The sequence below is a fragment of the Rhea americana genome, unplaced genomic scaffold (assembly GCF_003343005.1).
Source record: "Rhea americana isolate MKP2758 unplaced genomic scaffold, rheAme1 scaffold_13, whole genome shotgun sequence".
NCBI lineage: Eukaryota > Metazoa > Chordata > Aves > Rheiformes > Rheidae > Rhea > Rhea americana.
Genome location: NW_028185372.1, coordinates 1,715,721 through 1,737,850, shown reverse-complemented (window position 1 = coordinate 1,737,850; position 22,130 = coordinate 1,715,721). Strand labels below are relative to the sequence as shown.

At 34.8% G+C, this 22,130-nt stretch overlaps 1 protein-coding gene across 1 annotated transcript in view; it reads right to left on the bottom strand.

Annotated features, from left to right (window-relative positions):
* Window positions 1–22,130, bottom strand: part of SPEF2 (sperm flagellar and cilia associated 2) — a 90,947-nt gene that overhangs the window by 58,686 nt on the left and 10,131 nt on the right. The window contains exons 8-18 of the mRNA XM_085297694.1: window positions 18,484–18,672; window positions 17,117–17,304; window positions 15,983–16,151; window positions 12,267–12,486; window positions 11,593–11,723; window positions 6,661–6,780; window positions 5,743–5,846; window positions 4,633–4,889; window positions 3,509–3,617; window positions 2,557–2,714; window positions 533–672 (exon numbers count right to left, since the gene is read on the bottom strand). Coding sequence (XP_085153820.1) covers window positions 533–672; window positions 2,557–2,714; window positions 3,509–3,617; window positions 4,633–4,889; window positions 5,743–5,846; window positions 6,661–6,780; window positions 11,593–11,723; window positions 12,267–12,486; window positions 15,983–16,151; window positions 17,117–17,304; window positions 18,484–18,672 — 1,785 coding nt within the window. The remainder of the gene's footprint in view (window positions 1–532; window positions 673–2,556; window positions 2,715–3,508; window positions 3,618–4,632; window positions 4,890–5,742; window positions 5,847–6,660; window positions 6,781–11,592; window positions 11,724–12,266; window positions 12,487–15,982; window positions 16,152–17,116; window positions 17,305–18,483; window positions 18,673–22,130) is intronic.

The window sequence follows — 22,130 nt, the reverse complement described above, 5'->3', positions numbered from 1 at the left end:
ACATAAAGATTAGATACAAAATCATCTCAGGAAACTTCCAAACTTCAGATTGCTGGGAGCTAAAAAGGTGTCATGGGGAAAGGATATTAGAGTATCCTATGAGAAAAAACAACRCATACTTACCCTTACAACTGGCCATTGTCAGAGACAGGAAACTGGGTAAATGGGCTTACATCCTACTAAATCTAGGTTTATATTTCCTAATATTAAAAAGTCTTATTATTTTGGCATCCACATCTTCACCATCATGGTGAGGAATATACCCAAAACCAAACTCCAACATTTTAAACAGTGTGTGCTTCTCTATGGCATAACATTCTAATAGCAGCTTCTATTTGTATTTTTAGATATTTATAAATACTTGTATTTAGGTATTTGTAGATATTGTAGATATTCTCTTTCAACTTTTATCTATTTTATCTGTTGGAAATATTGAAGAAAATATTTTGTAATGACAAAAAAGTTTTGTAGAATATGTTATAAAATATTGCAAACAACACATACTCTAATATCTAATCATGAATGAATATACCTTGGGAAGTGGTTCATCTACATAAACCCACTCATCTGATCCTGGTTTAATTAGTGGTGGTCTCACAGGAATAGGAGGAGGTAGATCTTCAGATGTAGCTTGTGAAAGCTTTTTCCCTGGTGATTTTTCTTCAGCAGAGCCTTGTACAGGAATGTRTAATTAGTACAAAGTAGAAAGTTTAATATTTAAAGTAAAGCTATGTTTTGGTTTATTGCTTTTAATTCTGACAAACCAGCATTTGAAAAACACTGTCTTGCTGAGTGTTTTAATGCAACAACAGCATATTAACTAGCCAGAGAGAGAATTTTTCCATGGGGAATAAGTAGTTCTTACAGTACTTCTACAGCAGAGCTGAATTACAAGCAGTAAATACGGACTTCATTTGCATCAATAGGAATTTTGGCACTGATCGCAGTGGGGCCATGAATTATGTCAAGCACATGAAAAAAACTATTCCAATCAAGTAGTTCTTCAAAAACACTCCATCCAATTAATTATCTGCCAGCTGTGATACTTCGACGAATTTTGATAAAATGGTAGCCTTTTGCAGGAATAGTAGTCTAAATTTTCACAGTTAAGAGTACATTTCCAACTAATTAATACTGACTGTTGTTTTTGGTGGCCAATATATGAAGAGTTTCTTTGAACAATTGCCAGCACAAAACCTAGTGGTTCAAATGTTTACTTAACATGGGTTATTCGATGCATCTTTTCCATAATCTTTCTTTCCTTTTTTATTTTTAGATGATTCTGCTCTTTTCTAAATGAACTCACTAGATTTCATTAAAAGGAAAAGCATCATTAAGATTACATTAAGATTTAATAAACATTTACTTCAGAGATTAGAAATATGTTCAATTGATTCTTTCTTTTAAATATTTTAAAACCTCTTCTCAAAATCTTTGATATTATGTGAAACTGGTCCATATCCTTTGAAAAGGCAAAAAGGTAATAGAAAAATTTAGAGTTCYAGGGCAGTTACCAGCAGGAAATAGGCTCTTAATTTTCTTAAAATCATTGTTTTATATTTCATCTACTGCAAATATTATTTCTAATGCTTAATTACAAAACATGAAGAAAAGTGTTTCCACTATGACTGACACACCTCTGAATATTTTAGATTTTGGGGGGATAGTCTTCTTTCTTGGGAGAGAGTGATTCCATTTCTTTGTTTTTATTTTCTACAATTGCCACAGTTTTAGCTTGGGGCAAAGGTTTAGAAAATTGCTTTTTATTTTCAAATTCTATTTTTTTAATTCCTTCCAAATAATTTCAACAAATCACATAGAATTTGGTGAAGTTAATACATGAATCACACTATAGCTTCTGAACCAACAGTGGAAGTAACTCATATAATATATATAAAAACAACAAATCTACTACGTATTTTTTCATATATTTAAATTAATTTGAATGAATCCATAAAATTAATGTTCCCATTTATATTTGAGAAACTGGAGAAATCTGTTCTTTAAGACTGAATTGTAGCAGTCTGAAAAAGGAGACACACCATTACGTTTCTCCAACTTTATACCACTGAATTTCAAAGAATTTGAGTACAATTTATATGGCTTATACCTAATTAATTACATGCATAATAGTGAAATAAAACCATAATATATTAATTTTACATATTAATATATAAAAGCCATTATATTTTAATTGATCCAAATCAAAGTCTTACAATTTACACCATAATTTTCCATTGTCAAAATGATAAAAGTACAATTATCAGAGAAAACATATTTGCCTCTGCAAAGCTATTCTGATTTTTGCYGAGAAAATATTCAAATAAAATTACATGACAATATTTTGCATGTGGAACATAATTTTGTTTGTATACATAAATATCTGCAGCATGAATGAAAAATCTATCACTGACTCACAAATCTGCAAAATCTCTCAGAGTCAGTGAAAATGGCCAGTGTTTTCATGCAGTTTTATATATTAATTATTAGTGTTAATTATAAACAACAAAATAATTTTCTTACTGAAGTGTAAAACGTAGGAACTGCAAAACTTACTTCTATTCTGTTTTTTGGCGATTTCTTCCATAAGGATTTCCTTTACTGTTTTACACAGAAGACTTTCTTCAGTTTCAGCATTGACTTTCACTAGAACATTTTGATGGACTGAAAACCATTTCTCTAATTTTGGCCATGTGTCTAGAAAGCCTGAAATTCTACAAAAATTTTATCAGTCTATAACTTTAAAATCTAACTACTGAAATAACTGCAGGAAAATAAAACATTTGTGCCTAACCAACAAACAAAAGTAAAAAAAAAAAAAGTTTAATAGTAAAACAAATCTAGCCAATGAACATCAACCTTTCCATATTTAATATAGGAAAATTTCCAAAATCCTATTTTTAGAAGTATATGCTTTTAGGTCTACATCTTTTTAGTTTTTCTAGCACAAGTTAAACCTGTATTTTCTTGTATCACAGCTTAAATAAGTCTTAAATAATATGATCATCTAAAATAATCAACTATCTTGATTACTTGGAAAAAAATTATGTTCCTGGATTTTGCTCTTTATGTACATTCAATTATCTAATGATTCAATAAAAAAATACAAAACTTTTAAAATAAATAAAATAGTGTAAGATATCCATTTTAGGAAATCTGTAACTCGGACCAAGTGCATTTCACAAAAAAGGTAATCACCTTACACATGACATCTTTCTCATACACACACACAGTCACATATGAATATGTGTATGTAGGTCATTCAATACATACTTGAATAAGAAAATCTTCTATCTTGGAAAAGGAAAAAAATAAGAAGTTCTGTCTTGTAGGATTGTTTATATTGTGTCAAGAATGAAAATACCTCTTTAAATTCCATGTCAGAGAAACTCTTAAGTACAATTTTAACAGTAGGTATGTTAGTATTACCTTAGGTCACATGTAAGGTTCAGATTAATTATAAGGCATATCTGACTGAAGCAACTTTATTGTGCTTCATATAACATACCTATGTAGCATCTGGTCCCTGACTAAGTCAGTCTTCTCTTCTCGGATTTGGGCATCTGAAGTTTGATCACTGTCCTCCTGTTCGATTTGAGATGACTTTGTTTTATCTGCTGTGTGAAACAGCATATATGAGCATATGTTGAAAAACATAACTATATCATCTAATTACATGCCTTAGATAAAATAATTATTAAAAGAAACACTGCAGCATTCCTTCATCTTACATTTTTTTTCACCTAAAAATTGGATGCCAGGCTTCCTACAAAAAGAAAAGTCAAGAGAAAATCACTGAAATACAGAACAGAGCTGGAAAGAACCTGAAAAAAACATCTTGCTTCATTCCCTGRTTGACTGCAGAACTAACTGTAGCACTAAGATTCCTGATGGGTGCTTAGCAATCTTAAGAGTTTTCCAGAAGTACAGATGAGACATTCATCTGGGCAGACTATATAAGGGTTATCTATTCTTACAATTAGGAGTTTTCCCTGTCTAATCTGAATTTTCCTTGAAGAAACTCAAGGTCTTTACTCCTTTCCCCATCAACAATGGATAGATATCCCATTGCATCTGAAGTTCAAACGTCTTCTCTCTCTAAGTCTTCACTAGATTAAAAACCAAACACTTTAATTGGTTAGAATTAGCCCAATTTCCTGTATTTCTGACATCTTTTTTGTTCTTGTGACTCCTTCTACCACCACATTACATGTTATGAAATATATTCTYTTTGGATTCCTGCGATTATATCATGTATTACCAAATTTTAAAAGTGTTTTGGCAACACAAGCTCTTTACATTAACAAAACTTTCAAGTTTATTATGTATATAAAATACACATATATGATACATATATCATAATATATTACATGCATATAATATATAAATCACAATACATATAGTAATATACATAATACATAGTAGAATATTATATATTATATGTAGAAATATACTATGGTATATAATAGTATATATATGCTTTATATTTTTAATGAATATATGCAACTCACTATTATGTTGCAAAGTACTCACAAGAGATTTAGTCATTTTAATATTATAACAGTGTTAATTTTTGCCTTTTACCAGAATCTACTTGTCCATTAACTTATTTAAAGRTAGTCAGAAACTCACATTTTAAGTTAGCCATGCGTTTCAGTACTGTGGTATCTGATATATCCAATAGTATACAAAAATCAAATGGAGGTGAGGGGACAGATGGCTTCTTAGGGTCTCTGGGATCAGTAACCAGTAACAGCTTTCCAGAATTTTCATCTTTTGTGTCTGCTTTGTCTGGATCAATCCCTGAAAAGGCTTTGTCAAATAGCTTTGCCTGATTTATTGTCATTGGAAATCCATCCAAAATCCAGCCCTTCTCCGATGGTGTTTGACTAAATTTAAATGAGGAGCCAGAATTATACTGAGAAATAATACATATATAGACATAATAAATACWKACATAATAATAAGAACACCTAAAGAAGAACTTGCCCTAGCAGTCTTTCATTCTGMATTTAGTATATTAAGTATCTTGACAAATAATGGATATGAAGACCATTAAAACTAAAACTGCAAAGCAATAGATTTCAAATGAGAAGATAACATGAAACAACTAAAAGTGAAGAACAATTTTTGCTGCTTTGATGAAGTTTTCAAAATCAATTTCTATATAAACTGTGATCAGAGATGAGYTTCATTATTTTCCTCTGCTAACTTTTGCACTGAAGTAAAATCTGCTTCATAACTTTGAAGTGCTAATGGGAGTAGTAAAATGATGTGATACTCATTTGGGAACTTAAAGCACTAATTGCACATCAAGGCAGTTGAGACAATTTTCTGTCATGGAAGAATAGATAAAAACAAATAACCTAACTCCCAAAGTATAGATGCTTGGATTATGTATCTCACACAAAAAATAAAAGAAAAATATTAGTACATGCTGAATAGCTTTCAACTAATGAATGTACTGAAATAAAGACATTAGTTATATTTAGTGATTATGTGCTAGTCATGTGTACTTTGTATTTACCATCAATGTTGTACAATTATGTCCATATAATTTAGGGCTAGATCCTACTGCTTTAAAAAGAGCATTAACTAACTTCACTGATTAGCTTGCTTTCCCAGTAGAATACACYAGTGTTCCAATAAAATACTCAATAAAGAGAAATAGCTGGATCTGGACCTACAAACTGGATAATTACATTCTAAATAACCGAGAAACAAAGCTACACAATTTCATACCTAATGGCTTCCAATAGGATGTCAATTAGCAATTCATCRGGAATACTTTTTCCTTTCTTCAACAATTTCTGTGATGCAGCACCAAGCTGGGCACGTACAGACAGCTGCAGAAGAGTACAGTTAAAAGAACATGAAAGACTAACACTCAGAATGTTCACAGCACTCATCGTTAAAAAGATATGATTCTACTTTATATTAATTTATTTATTGATATTTAACATTTATTATATTAAGAAGAAATAGTTTCAGCTGATGTAAAGAAGGCATAATTTAATCRAAGCCTCCAACTGAACATCGTTGCACCAACAAAAATGGTAAAAGTGAGGTTGAGAAATGGAGGGTATGAATGCCAAGAAATAAAAATTAAGTCTCCTAGTTCTAAGCTTATTCTRATTTTCACTGCTGTACCACAGCTGAATTTTTGCTAGCTTAAGAAAAGATTCAAATTTAAGTCTTCTGTGGTAGCATTTAACTTGTCTGTTACCAGAATCCTGATGTTTATTGATCTTAACTGAAAAATAATTCAAAACATAAAGTCTGAGATCACTTGAATTAAGTACTTTTGAATGCAAAGAAAGGAAACCTTATCATGGGAATGAATGAGCAGTTTAGCACCAGCAGGATCACAAATACATTTCTGTTAACTCAGAAATGAATAGAAAGTAGTAGATCTTACATAAATGTGAGATTTAATGAGATATTTACATATAACTCYAACAATGTGTACAGCTCTAACCAACATATACAACAACAGCTTTTTATAATGATGTCTGTTTTCATATTTCATACAAAAAACACTTGCAGTAAGGTCAATAAATAAATCAGTAATGATAAAATGGTATTCCTGTTCTGTAGCTTAATGAGAAGATTTTAACTAATGCATATTTATGTAATGGAACTTAAAATCAGATTACATACCTTGGATTGGTCATCCTGACTATTGTCTGATATAATTCCTTGACCAGATAGATCCTTTTTGACAGGACCATTATCTAAAACAGGTACATTGTAATATTTGACATTTTTATCACCATAATACTAATTAGTATAGGTACAAAATAGAAGTACATGCCTTACTATTGTTCTCTGAACAAATCAGATTTGAAAGGTTTATGTAKTAGAATCATAGAATCATTGAACAGTTCAGGTTGCAAGGGACCTCCATAAGTCTGTAGTCCAACTGCCTGTTCAAAGTAGCATCAGCTAGGAGGTCAGACCAGGCTGCTCAGGTTGTTTACCCACTGTGATTTTGAAAACCTCCAAGGATGGAGAATGCACAGCCTCTCTAAGCAACTTGTTCCAGTGCTTGACTATTCTCTTGGGGAAAAAGCTTCTCATATCTGATCGGAACCTCTCTTTTTTCAGTTTATGCCTGTCACCTTTCTTTCTCCTGCCATGCAGCATCATGAAGAGCCTGGGCTTTATCTTCTTGATAACCTTTTTGTAGTTACTTGAAAGAGTAGTTCTGTTAGGTCTCCCTGAAGCCTGCTCTCTGCAGGTTAAACAAGCCCAGTTCTCTCAGCCTCTCCTCTGCTGGCAAGTGCTCCARCATCAGACCATCTTGGTGGACTTCCACTGAAACTCACTCTAGTTTGTCAATGTCTTTCTCGTATTGGGAGACCCAAAACTGGACACAATATTCTAGATGCAGTATAATGGTGTTGATTGCTGGATATAATCTCTTCCCTCAATYTACCAGTTATGTTCCTGTTAATATGGTCCAATACGCTTTGGATCTTCTTTGCTGCCAAGGCACCCTGCTAGCTCATGCTCAATTTTCCCTCTGCCAAGATCCCCAGGTCCTTTTCAGCACTGCCATTCTCCAAGCAGTCTGCCAAGCCTGTATTGTTGCAAGGGATTATTCCTTCCAAAGGTGCAGGATTTTGCATTTGTCCTTGCTGAATTTTAYAAGGTTCTTGTCAGCCCCTTCCTACAGCCAGCTGGGTCCCTCTGAATGATAACCTTTGAGTGACTGTCCTCCCCAGTTTGGTGTCATCATAAATGTAATAACCATGCACACCCTTGCCTCTTCAAGGTCATTCATAAAGATTTTAAACAGAAAAGGTCCCAGGATAGACCCTTGTGGCACTCCACTTAGAACCCTCCATGTAGTGTATGACCCATTAACCACTTACCCTCTGAGCCCAATCAYTCAGTATTTTACCCATCTAGTTGTCCACCCATACAACTGTTGAATACAAGAATTTTGTGAAAGATTGTGTTTAAATCCTTGCTTGTAAAATCAAGGTAAATGATATCCAGTGTTCTTCCCTCATCCGCAAATCTAGTTGTTTTATCATAAAAGGAAATCTGGTTGATCGGGCACGATTTAACATTGGAGAAATTTATGCTGGCTGTTCACAATGACCTTCTTATCCTTCATGTGCCCAAAAATGTGTWCCAAGAGGACTCACTCCATAATTTTACCAGGGACCAAAGTGATTCTAACTGATCTGTGGTTCCCTGAATCATCCTTCTGGCCCTTTTTGAAGAAGAGTGCAACATTTATTTGCTTTTCTCCAGCTGTCAGGGACCTCCCCAATCTCCATGACCTTTTAAAGATGATCAGACAGCAGCACTGCTATGACATCTGCCAGTTCTTTCTTTCTTTTCTTTCTTTTTTTTTTTTTAACTAATATCCCTCTTAATATTAATTGTCCAGAGAAATGTCTAGGGTTTGTCTACAGCCATATTTTCTTTTCCATCCACTTATTAAAATTAAATTGCCACTCTTCAGGCATTCTGTTTCCTGAGAATCAACTTCTTGGCACTGCCTGCTTTCTTGGTGAAGCTGCTAATAGGATTTTCAGGATTATGAGTTCTTGTAATAGAGGATCCTTTTAAGCTTTTTCAGGAATGCTTTTCCAGTACAGTACTATTGTATTCCAGGATAGCAAGTAATCATCTTTTATTTTTTTTTCTTATACCTGTATTAGAAAAGTCACTAAAGATAATGGTCTCAGCCCTATAAACTTCTACAGATACAGTAAAGCCCCCCCCACATGACCACTTCAGTTAAATTCTATGGCATTAAACACATATTGCATTTTCTTGCACAAGACGAGAGATTTGGAAGGAGCTCACGGATCTCCTCCACATGCAAATCCACCTCTCCAGTTTGCATCATCCCCAAATAAACAGTGAGACATATAGAGTAAATCCAATTCTGGAGTGATATCTCTAGTATTGCAGCAACTTCCTTCAAGATGACTCGGTTGCTGTTCTGCCACTAGTGGAGTTTGTTCACAATAATAACACTCCTGCATCTGCACTGCAGCCCCATTCTTTGCTAACATTGGTATCTACTTCAGTAGTCATCCAGCCACACTGGCTGTCTTGCATTTACTTGTAGCTGAAAAAAAAGAAAGAAAAGGAGACCAGGAAAAATGTGGGCCTGATGCTGAATGGTGCAGAGATGACAAAGGACATGKAAAAGTTCAAGGTACTAATGCCTTCTTCTCCTAGGTCTCTACTAGTGAGACTTGCTTTCAGGAGTCCCATCCCCTGAGACCAGTGGGAAAGCCTGGAACAAGGAAGACACACCCTTGGTGCAAGAGGATCAGGTTAGGGAACATTTAAAAACCGGACATACACTAGTCCATGGAATCTGATAGGATGCACCTGCAAAAGCTGAGGGAGCTGGCTAATGCCATTGCAARGCCACTATTGATTACCTTTGAAAGGTAATGGTGATCTGCAGGGTTGGGTCCTGAAGATAACAAGGAAGCAAATGTCACCCCTATCTTCAAAAAGGGCAAGAAGAAGGATCCAGGAAAGTACAGGCTGGTCAGCCTTACCTCAGTCCTTGGGAAGGTGATGTAGCAAATCTATCTGGAAATGACTTCCAAGATTATTAAGGATAAAGTAGTGACTGGCAGTAGTCATCATGGATTCACAAAAGAAAAATCATGCCTCACCAACCTGGCAGACTTCCACTGACTGGTTCAGTGGATAAGGTGAGAGTAGTGCATGCTGTTTGCCTTGTCTTTTGACGCTGCATCCCATATCATCCCCACAGACAAACTAATGAAGTATGGACTAGGTAAGTGGACAATGAAGTGCATTGAAAACCAGCTGAACTTCTAGGCTCAAAGATTTGTGATCAGCAGCATAAAGTGTAGCTGAGGGCCAGGGACCAGTGGTGTACCCCAGTRTCAATACTGAGATCAGTACTGTTTAGTATCCTGATCAATGACCTGGATGATGCAACAGAATGCACTCTCAAGCAAGTCTGCAGACAATACAAAACTACAGTGTAGGAGGACTACAGTGGTTGGTACACCAGACAGTTGTGCTGCTATTCAGAGGAACATTAGCAGGCTGGAGAAAAGGGCCAATWGGAATCTCACAAAGTTCAGCAACAGGAAATGCAAAGTCCTGCACCTGAGGAGGAATAACTCCATGCACCAGTACAGGCTAGAAAGCAGTTTAACAGGAAAGGACCTGGGGGTCTCGGTGGACAACTAGTTGAAGTTGGGCCAGCAACATACCCTTGCAGCAAAGAAGGCCAAGAACATCCTGGGCTGTGCTAAGAGCATCAACATTAGGTTGATGGAGGTGGTAATTCCTTTCTACTCAGCAGTGGTGATACAACACTGAGAGTGCTGTGTCCACTTCTGGGCTCCCCATTACAAGGAAGATATCAATATACTGGAATAGGTCCAGTGAAGGAAGATTAAGGGCTTGAAGCATCTACTGTATGAGGAGAGGCTGAGAGAGCTGGAATGTTTTAGGCTGGAAGAAAAGGCTCGAGGGGATCTTATCATTGTGTATGAATACCTGAGGAGAAGAATTAAAGAAAGCGGAGCCAGACTCTTCACAGTGGTGCCCAGTGAAAGATCAAGAGGCAATGCGTATAAGCTGAAATATAGCAAGTTCTATTTAAACATAAAACGTTCTTACTCTAAGGATCATTGCACATTGGTACAGGTTTCCCAGGGAGGTTGTGGAGTTGGCATCCTTCGAAATATTCAAAACCCARTGACAATATTCTGAGCGCCTCCTCTAGCTGACCCTGCTTTGTGCAAAGGGTATTGGACTAGATGATCTTCAGAGGTGCTTTCCAACCTCAATAACTCTGTGATTCTGCCCTTATTTGTTTGAGCCCAATGCCAGTGCCTTTGTTAATAACGGCTGTTATACAGAAGTGAAGGCCTGCCCCTCTTTGTGAGCTGCTTTTAAGTTGAAGATCTCTTCTTGGGYCCCGTCTATGGTATATCATAACTGCACAGCAGTCATGTCTGCACCCTGTCTCCTATGTTTCTGATTCTGACCCTGATCTAGGCCTCAGACTTACTTCATCAGAGGACTTGTTGGGTGATCACTGGATTAAGGCTCACCCCGATATCCAGACCTGATCCTGACCCTAACTTGTTGACTAGACATCATCACTCTTAGCTAGTAAGGTGACTGCCCCTTGACTGCATTTCTATCACCCTTGTCTCCTAGCCCACCTTCGTTTATCAAACAGCCTGCCCTTGCTGCTCTTGGACACTAGCAATGTGTTGAAACAAGAAATTCATAATGGAAACTACTGTAAAAACTCTGRCGTCATGGATACTATCTCAAATGTATAACAGGAACTGCCATTCAAATCCAACTAGAAAATAATATGTATTCACCTTTGGTTCCATTAATAGATATTGTTTGCAGTCTCTTTAAAACTTTCTGTGATGATTTTGATGAGAGCTTTCTCTGGACCTTACATAAATTAAGAAAAGAAAAGGATTAGAAAGGAAACTACGTATTATAGGAAAAAACCCCCCACAAACTGCCAAACCAAGATGAGCCTTGAAATCTTCTAATTTAAAACTTTACCCAAAGAATAAGAAATGGAAACAATATGCTTACCTCATTTTGCTTCCCAGAACTCTCTGCTTCCTGTGGAATAAAGTTGTTTTCACTTTTCATTTCATTTTTAAGAAAAGCTTGGATAGCTTCCTGAACAAGAATATCAACAGATAGTACCTGAATATTGCAAACTGATACACAAAAAATAAAATTAGAGAACTGTATGGTTTAAGCTGAGCAAACATATAGTGACATTGTTATTGCAGCTAAATTCATGATGGGAAGACAGCATTATTATATGCAAAGTAATGCAAAGTTCCTTTCATTTGGGCTTTTGATGTTACTTGTTTCCACTTTTTCTTCTCTGTAACCATTGCACATCCATAATCACAGGGCTACCTTGCTATTCTCTTCTACAGCAAACATCTTCAGAGAAGTCTAGCAGAAGCATTTCTTAAATTTTCAGGAAAATTTAATAGTGGAAGAATAGCATTAAAAATGGCAGAAGAAATAAGCAAGGCAGCACAATGAATTAACACTATATTCACATTCAGTTATTTTCATTTTKKTTTTTTTTAAAAAAATGAAAGAATGTCTGGCAACCATTCCCTGCAAAATATTGATGCATCTGAGCTTCAAGGATTAGTAACGTACTGATTTGCATTGTAAACTAGGTTTTAAGAGCAAATAAAATTTAACATTTTTAATGAGTTTTAGGAGAAAAAAATCTCTACCTTTTTCAAGAAACTTTACACAGGTAGTTTTCCCACTAAGAAATTTTCCCAAAATACATCCCTTGATAGGAAAAGGAGGCAATACAGGTGGTGAAGTTTTGGGCTTTGGAGGATAGAAAATCTCCATCAGTCTGTGAAGCACATGACCCAGTATATTATTATTAGGAGAAGGCTTGTTTTCACTGTTCTCTTCGGGTGGGCACCATTCCCCTGTCATACTCTGTATAAATGACAAATTACTAATTTGTCAGTATGCCTTGCCTTTCATTTCTTAAAAATATATTTAATTATATATAAATATACACACAACAACCAAATTTGATTAATACTAAATAATAAAATATTTCTATTCTAGAGCCTTTTTAAATGCTATAGTAATGTTACATTCATTAAACATTTATCAATATTCAATAAATACCTACTTGAAGGAGGCAAGTACTCTTATACCCATTTTTATGGATTGGTAAAACAATTTTTTAAATTTCATAAACATGAAAAGTCATTTCACCAGTACCACAGAACAAACCAATAGCAAATTTTTGGAACAGAAGGCTACTATTCCAACATTCAGTATTCTAAGAACTGGAAAACATTAACTCTCAGTATCATATATCAATTTCTAAAAGTTCTGTGAACAAAGATTTCAAATAAATATATCTGTTTAATATGCATTTAATAATAAAAATATACGATTACAAGGAGTTTCAAGGGAGAGAAATACTGACTGGAAACCTCATGTACCTCTACACAAATTGGTCAGTGGTATGAGCTACTGGAATATAGCCTAATGAGGTTTTGCTAGTAAAGCTACTCCTAATGACAACTGCATTAGGTGAAAGATGAGAATAGAAAGATGTAGTCAGATTAATTAAACAGAAAATTGTGGTTTTGCCACTGTAATCTACACGTTACCAATATTGTATCTCATAATAGTGGTGAAGTGCTGATAAAGTATATGTGCAGTTGATTCTGTAAGAAGCTGAAAAAGGACATTTTAGTAAGTCAGAATAATACTAGTTCTGTTTTATTCATTATTTGATGGCAGGCTAGTAAACAGCTATTTGAAAGATATGTRGGCTAGTAATATCCCTGATTAGACTCTGGCTTGTCACTCCATTTGGAGGTGCAAAGAAAAGGGATGAGAGGCAACAGTCAAATGTTTCAGGAAGGGAAACTCCAACCAGATTTGAGAGAAAAATGTGTGGACACTGAGGGTGCTTAAGCATAAGGACAGGTTGCCTTGAGAGGCTGTGGAATCTCCATCCTTGGAAATATTCAAAAAATGACTAGAGAAGGCTCTGGGCAACTTGATCCAACTCCAAAGTTAGTTCTGCTTTGAGCAAAGAGGCTGAATTAAGTGACTTCCCTGTCTCTTTCAACCTAATTTTTTTAATGATTTTATAAATTAGGTATTTCATTATCATTAGGCAGAAGCATCCAGTTCCTTTTTAAGTACTACTGAAAGACAATATTTTAAATTCATGTTCCAGACAGAATACACAATTGTTTTCTGACTTTATTACTATARATGATATATTGCCACAGCATGCATTCCACTAACAGAATGTGTTCAGTCTTCATTTTGAATATATGCGCTTTAGAGTAATGCTGTGTAACTTATTATGATCATAAAAATGTTACATATCTTTAATGAAAATAAAAATTAAAAAATCTGTTTCAGTTGCACAATGTTCCCTCTCTAATATAGAGAAGTACATTTTAATATGTAATGGCAAAGATAYACTTAACAAAAATCAAATCTTTGTCTTATCTGGACATCCTTCCTTAAATGTATGGAAGAGATGGACCAGTTGTTTTGAATTTTATTAGAAAGGCAAGAAAAGTCAATTATAAATGGAATGGGATCTCTATTCCAAGTACCCACCTTTCAAATTTCTGGCATTTTATATCAGAAGCTTGCTAGATTGCATCTCTCTTGAGCTACCTCATCTGTTAGAAAAAAGTTTTCAAATATCCAGACCAGTTATATGTAACTCCTGGTTAACATTCTGAATCGCAACTGGAAATTACTTAACATTTTGTGCACTGCCTAGTGCTGCGCTTGCTTTGAGTGATTTCATTAACTTACTAAGTGATTAGACACAACTGATGCTGTAGTAGTTTCCAAATATTTCTAAACTCAGTCTAATGTGGAATGTGCAATAGACTGATAGCACTTCATTTTGTTCTTGTGTTTTATTAAATATGCTTCCTTTAGTCAGTATTTGTCAKGTAAGCTTAGTGTTCTTAAGAGATGTCAAAACGCCTGTTCTGAACTTTATTTTCCAGTGTTCAGAACACCAGTGTGAACTTTACCAGCATGCCYGGCCAGTACACTTGGATCTAGAAGCTACACTTTAAAAGTCGTAACGGTTCATTTAGCTTTTCAGCTGACTTAAGTGTAAATTGGTGTCAACAGATTGGTATGTCATATTATTTCAGCTTTTGATGAATACTGATTAAGAAAGGGATAAAACTAACAACATCTGGAAAAACATTAGTTATGTGACTGTTAAAAGTTTCCCACCTTTAGAGCCCTTTTACATCTAGAAAACATTATGYAGACTTTTATAATATAAACAACAATATTACTAAAAAGTTGATTTTTTCATTAGTGGTCCCCAGGGACTGTTTCCTCCCTGTCTGTCTTGTATATATGTTTTTGTTCACATAAAGAGAGTGATCTTGAAATTTATCAATCACATGAGCTGATATAGTTTGAACAAGGAAGGATCTTGTAAATAACTTTAATCAGAAAAACAGATGTTAAGACTGAAACCAAAGTCAATAGAGCTGTCAGACATTCACCACAGAAACTCCTAACAAAAGTTTATACTCACTGCAAAAGAAAATGTACCAACTGGTTCAGGATGTGGGTAAAAGCACAATATATTGTGGTCATCATTTCCCAAACAAGTCAAAGACAGATAGGTTCTTTGCAATGATTTTGCCTTAGTATAGTTAAACAGATTRTCGGAAAGACTGAAAACAGTGGACTTTTTTTTAAAGAAAAGCATCAGTAATGCTGTAATTTGGAAAATACAGAATATTTTTAATTGTAATAAGGCAATATTCATCCTTCAATTTTCACTTGTAAAATTACATAACGTACTGTAAAGCTGCAGAAATTACCAAAGCACCCTGAAAATAATTACTTGGATTCTAACAGAAGGTTAACAAAAATATCAACCATTTTAAATAACTTTTACAAGTGCTACCATCTTAAAATAAATGGATAATCCARACAAACAGATTCTGTTAGAAAGCTTTAATTCAGAGCTCCTGAAATTAAGACAACTATCAGGTTTGTAATACATACTGTATTTATTTTTCCTTTCCCTTTCTGGCTACTTGCTGTTACACTTACAAATGTGATGGCATTAACTACACGTTAAAATTTCAGTTATCTAAAAATAATTGCATTGCAGTTTATGACTGCAAATTCAGGAGAGAAATATAATCAGTCTTCTATATAAGCATGAAATTAAAACGATGTTTCAAAATTGCACAGGCTCTGCAATGCTACTAACATAAAATATAACCATATGTATTTCATATAGTACATGTCATGTACTGATATGAAAATGTTTGCCAAATTCTGATATCATAAACTACTAAAAGAACAAAATGTATTGTAAAATCACAACAAAATATTTATGACTATGAAAAAAATCAAGATGTATTTTCTTCCATTATGTCATGTTAATTTGATGTACCTTGTATTCACTATAATCTTTCTCATCTAACAGATTCATTTTATCCAGCTCTACAAGTTGTTCTGGGCTGGCTTCATTTGGCATAGGTTGAATTGAAGCTTGTTCATATATTGGTTTTCCATTAAAAAAAAACTCTTTCCAATCACACATCAGTTTGAATGGAATTTTGCTGCAAAAGAAAAAAAAAACAATGAGCTTCAAAACAAAATTAAATGAGTTAGCTTTCTGAGAATACTGGGCCCAAATTTACAACAGGTAGAGTCATGAAATAAGCATATGATAAACTAAATACAGTTTATTATGCTTTCCATAACGATCATAGTTTTTTAGGAGAAAAYTGTAATAGTCACTATACTTGATTACTTATATAGTAGTAGTAGTAGATGCTTGCAAGCTTCAGTATCTTCACTAATCTGTCATCAAACAGCATCTACCTGGCACAGCTATGCAGTAAGTTTTGCTAAAGCTATATTTCCTTGCTCCAAAATATTCTCTTTTGTGGGGAAAGGCCTCCCTCATCAAAAATCTGTACAGTTTTTTCCTAGAAGTTAAAATTAATTCATGATTATATAAGCGGTTCAGCTTTTTTTTCTTTTAGAAATAAAAAGTATTCATATTAAACAACAAGATAAACTACACATAGTAATTACATTATTTTTATTGCTAAAGGCCAACAGGACACTGACATGTCACATGTTAGAATTCTATGGCTGCTAAATAAACAAGATAAATAATACAAGCAGCTTAAATTTTACAAACGTTCAAGAGTTCTATTTTTTAAAGTTACATCAATTTGAGCTTTTCTTTCTTCAAGTAATGATTGTAGACAGTTGAACGTTATGGTTCTACATATGCTGTTTTTTAAAAATGAAATACATATTGTATGCATCCCACAATGAAATGCATGGAAACACTGACAAAACACACCTGCAGTAGCAGTGAATGCTGACACAATCTTGACATGCATGTTTCAAAGGTATTTCAAATGAAATGAAAGATGAGGTAGGAGTAAGAATCAAAAACATTTCAATAACTAATGAAATGTTTTCCACATCAACATTTTATCTTTCAAGTTTTTCAAAATTTTTTCTTTCCATTTGCCTCTTAGTTTTGTCTAACATCTACCATACTTACTTGTTGGTCAGTATTCGATATTCTCCTACTTTTGTTGACAAATCAATAATTTGATTGATCACTTCCCAACATATAGAGTAATGCTTTTGATAACGAGCTTGAGCTCTTTCAGCAGCAATTTTCTCATAACGTTCTCTTTCTTTGCAAATTTGTTCTTCATAATCAATCTTTTCTTGTTTTGCAAGAGCCTAGAATTTTTTAAAGAATAAACTTGAGATTGCAAAGAAAATGAAAGTGCAGAAATGCACAATCCTGGATAAGAAAATGAACTTGCCCATTTAAGTCAAGAAATGAAAACAGTTACACATTTTATCCTGACAGAGTTAGATAACCAGGAGATTAACACACAGAAATCTAAAAATTTCTATTCATTCTGTAAGTTCCAGTTTGTTTCCTAACTGCTATAATATAATGAAATAACAGAGAAATATATTACTTCTTTCATGGCAAATATTAAGAATGCATTCAGCGGTTGGGTGACAGGGAAACATGAAATGATCCTGTTCACTAGTCCTGAGAAACAACTATACAGATGCATTGGGTAAAGCCTTGATTCTACTGACATCCATGACAGAATTCTCATTTAGAATATGTGACAAGCAGTTTAACTTGTCAGATTCCAATATGTAACTAATTTAACATTATTGATGCCATCTGATCTTTGAGAAAGACTTTTGGGCATGGTAGTTATCTGTGGTTCCTGTGATGCCATGCTCCTTTTGGCCAGAAAACATACTTAGAAGAGATGTGTAATCAATAACTATACCTGTTGATTACACAGGATTGCAGCTGGGTTGAGGAATTTGGAACTGTTAATTTTATTCGGTAGGAGCAAAGTAAGATTGCTACTGTATCAGTAGGGCTTGCTATGGGTACCAAACTGTTGGCAGTTTTCCCCAGGATTATGAATTCTTTTAATTTATTAATCAGCCTCAGCAGCTCCAAGGTAGAAAATAGCACTCAAGAGTGAAACTTCTGTCATTGGTAAAGAAGGGATGTTAATAGGTTACATCTAAAGGAAATGAAGGACATGATTCTTAAGACCAGGTATTCTGTCATTGTCCTCTGTCATTTTGCCTCACCAGGAATGTGCCTTTTAACCTCAGCATACAGAAATGTTTCCATAGAAAGTTAAATTAGTTTGGAGGAAAAGATCAAAATTAGATTTTAAGATGCTTAGTTTCATAATTTATTAACTTGGCTGTATCTTTGAACCTTACAGTTAAAAGCAATATGTTCATTGTTAGATCACAGTGTCCTTAGAAAAAAAAAGTAAGTTTTAACAATTGAAACTTTAAATCCCACGGAGTATTTTATAAAAGGCAGGTACTGCAACAGTCCTACTCAAGGAGTAAATAATGTTTTACCGCTTCTCTATCAAGAGCTTCCTGGAACTCTTTTAGTCGTCTTTCTTCATATTGTTTTTCTCTGAAAATTCTGTTTTGCCGTAACACCTCTTTTTCATGTCGAACATGCATGAGTTGAACAGCAATCCTCCGCTCCTGCTGAGATTGTCTCATTAATCTGTAAATAAGTTGTTCCTCTCGGTAAGCCTCCTAAAGAATAAAAAATTATTAGTAYTAAACACAGCTTCTGAACTACTTCATAGAAAACTAAACACTGTCTGATACGAGAAATATGAATGGAGAACATCATTTATTTGCATATTTGACTCATAAATCTGGAACCCCATTTCCATGTATGAGGAGTGTCATTTCTGTAAACTATAYAAGAATTGTAAAACTATCGTGAATTCTACACGTCTTAATTGATGTACTCAGTAAAAATACATTTGTTCAGATTAACTTGATTTTAACTTGGATAAATCCTGTGTGCAAAGAAACTGTAGCATATTTCAAATAATTGCACCTGAACGTAAAGATATATCCCTTCCTCAAATCAATAACCAGTCATATTTTCCCTTATCTATCCCTGATCTCTGCTGATCCCCATTCTTAGCTGTACTCTGCTACACTCAGCCATACTCTGATCCTTTTTCAGTCTGTTCTTCTACAGATTTGATTTTTTTCCTTCTTTCTTGGGATTCAGGTAATTTTCCTCTCCATTCAGAAGACTGGGAATACRGGGGAGCATTCAGATGAAGGAAAAGACTTCTGGCTTTCTCTTTCAGTGTTCTCACTGGGARACAGCATAATGGACAGAACCCCATACCTGATATGAAAGTCACCCCTAACCATTTGCTTGAAATGTGGCCAGTGTGGATGGACACTTTGAAGGCTGTAGATTGTTACTTTTCAAAGCACTTTGACAAAGCATAATAGCATCTCCTCATTACTATACCTCTTTCACATGTTCCTTATTTTTCCTCTGTTCTTGGATATCTAATCTAAACTTCAAAGTTTAATCTAACCTAAAACTTCTCCCATTACTTTCACAGTCCAGAACTGCTTCTGATTTCTAAATAAAAGACCAGCTCACCATTGAATCTCCATTGCTAAACATCACTTCTACAGCAGAATTTTAAAGGAAACTTCTGCTTCCCTGGACATTCGTTCCAGATTGGCAAAACTGCTATGAAGTGCAAAATTTAAATTTAAAGACCTCAACTGAGAACTATTTTGAAGAGTTGAAATTCATTCTTCTAAGAACAGAGGACAAGGGTAAAGCATTGTTAGTATTAGTATGAAAGAAAAAAACAAAACCAAACAAAGTAGCACTTCTTTATATTATCTTTTAATCTGGTTCATTTTTTGTCATCTATTGATAACTGAGAGAGAGTAGAATATATTAAATAAATTTACCTCTAAGTGAAAACTCAAACTTTATTAGATATTGTTGTGAAAGAAACAACTCTACAAAGAGTTCTAATTGTGTGCCAGTGTCAAATAACGCAACCAAGACATCTGTAATAGCCTTCTGACAGAAAGCAACAAAACATGGCTACTTTAACTGCCATAATATTTCTAACAGAAATACAGATTTCTAATATATTTAGATCTTTAATGTTGATTTTAAGGAGGAAAGTCAGCATCTCTCAAACAAAACCCTTTCCAYATTTTTAAGTTCTTTTGCCTTTACAACTGCTGAGAATAAAGTATATTCCAAATAAATACTGGTGACCTGAAAAAACTAAGTGGTATAAATATCCCTCAACATTTTTATTTATTTTTTAGCTGAAATATAAGCCTCTGTGCTTTGCACTCCTCTTTCCTGACACTGTAACTTGTGACAGTGCAAGACAGCAGCTGAGGAACCTACAGCTTTCCACAGTGCTCTTTTGAATGTGGGACTTTGCTGAAAGCCACGTATTTGGTCTGTGTCTCCCTCCAACTCTAAGATTCTGGATGCATGATGCAGTTGGTCATTTACCTAATCAGCTCCATGTGATGGAGCAGGCCCAAGATACGGTGCTGCGCTAGAAACATGTAGAATCTAGGATGGATCTTTACATCCTAATTTAAAGAGGATTGAAAGAGCCAACCTAACCAACTGGTCATCTGTCATACTTAAACCACGAACTGTGTTGCATAAAGTAGTTAGCCCAGTGAGCATTGAAATCACTACACTTAGGTGAACACAGTCTTTATAAAGGAGATAGGAAGATGCTCCTGAAGAGCAATTCAGAGCACTCAAAGGAGATATTTACTTTGATTGACTGGGAGGGAATCTGAATATCACTCCATGTTGAGAGACATGGAACTACTGGATTGAGTCCAGTGTAGGGCTATGAAGATGATTAGAGAACTGGAACATATCCCCTATGAGGAAGGCTGCGAGAGCTGGGCCTGTTTAGCCTAAAGAAAAGAAGACTGAGAGGGGATCTTATCAATGTCTACAAATACCTTACGGGAGGGTGTCAAGAGGAGGGGGCTGAACTCTTTTCAGTAGTGCAGGACAAGAGGCAACAGGCACAAACTGAAATASAGGCAGTTCCGCCTGAACGAGAGGGGGAATTTCTTCACTGTGAGAGTGACAGAGCACTGGCACAGGTTGCCCAGAGATTTTGTGGAGTCTCTTTCTCTGGAGATATCCAAGGCCCGCCTGGATGCAACTCTGTCTAACATGCTCTAGGTGACCTTGCTTGAACAGAGGGATTGGACTAGATGATCTCCAGAGGTCCCTTCCAACCTCAGCCGTTCTCTGTGATTCCGTAATTAAATGTTTTGACATGCTCAGGAGGCCTAAAAAGAGCCAGCAGGAAATTTTTGAGGAACAGGAATATCTGAACAGGTAATTAACTCAGAGCTGCACAACTGATACATTAGGAATTGATACCAAATTCCTCATTTAAAAATGGGTTCCTATTGGATAGAGAAGGAAGCATTTTTAGCAAACCTTCATACAAACAGGAATGGTCAAAGTACTGAAACTTCCTTAGGCTGATAAATTTTGAACCTTCTAGGCCTACTAAGAGACAGGATAAAATGATAGCATCATTTTTTGATGTATCACCTTACATTAACCTCTCCTTCACAAAGGATTGTTCAGTGGCTGAAGAAATCATAAACATCATAAATGAGATGTAATCATCTAGTAATCATAGTAATCTTAGTAATCATTTAAAAAAATAGTACTGGGAAAGCATAATACACACTTTTTTCAGTTTACCTATTTGAGRCAACAGTGGCATCCAGTGGCCAAACATTATTGTCATGTTTGTGTTTCATATTGTACATTCATATATTACCACCTCATATGTATTTCTAGATTTCTATTATGTTGTTTATTTAAATATGAATGAAATAATTCTGTATATAAGGTCATAATATGTATGACCAAAACTTTTAGTTTAACATATATAAACCTATTTGGGTGGCAAGCAATAATACAGTAGTAACAATTAATTTCCCCTCCCATATCTATCTTCACAGTATATTGCTGACAGTAACTTCCTCATGACTTCTTAAATTCAAAGAGATAAAATCTAAATAGAGTATTTAAAAATAACAAGTACTTAGAAAAAATAGTTTGTCAAAAGGGTGCAGATCAAAGATTCAGTTGGGATGAAACTGTGTAACTACCAAACACTTCCAACTGCTCCCTCTGAAAATCT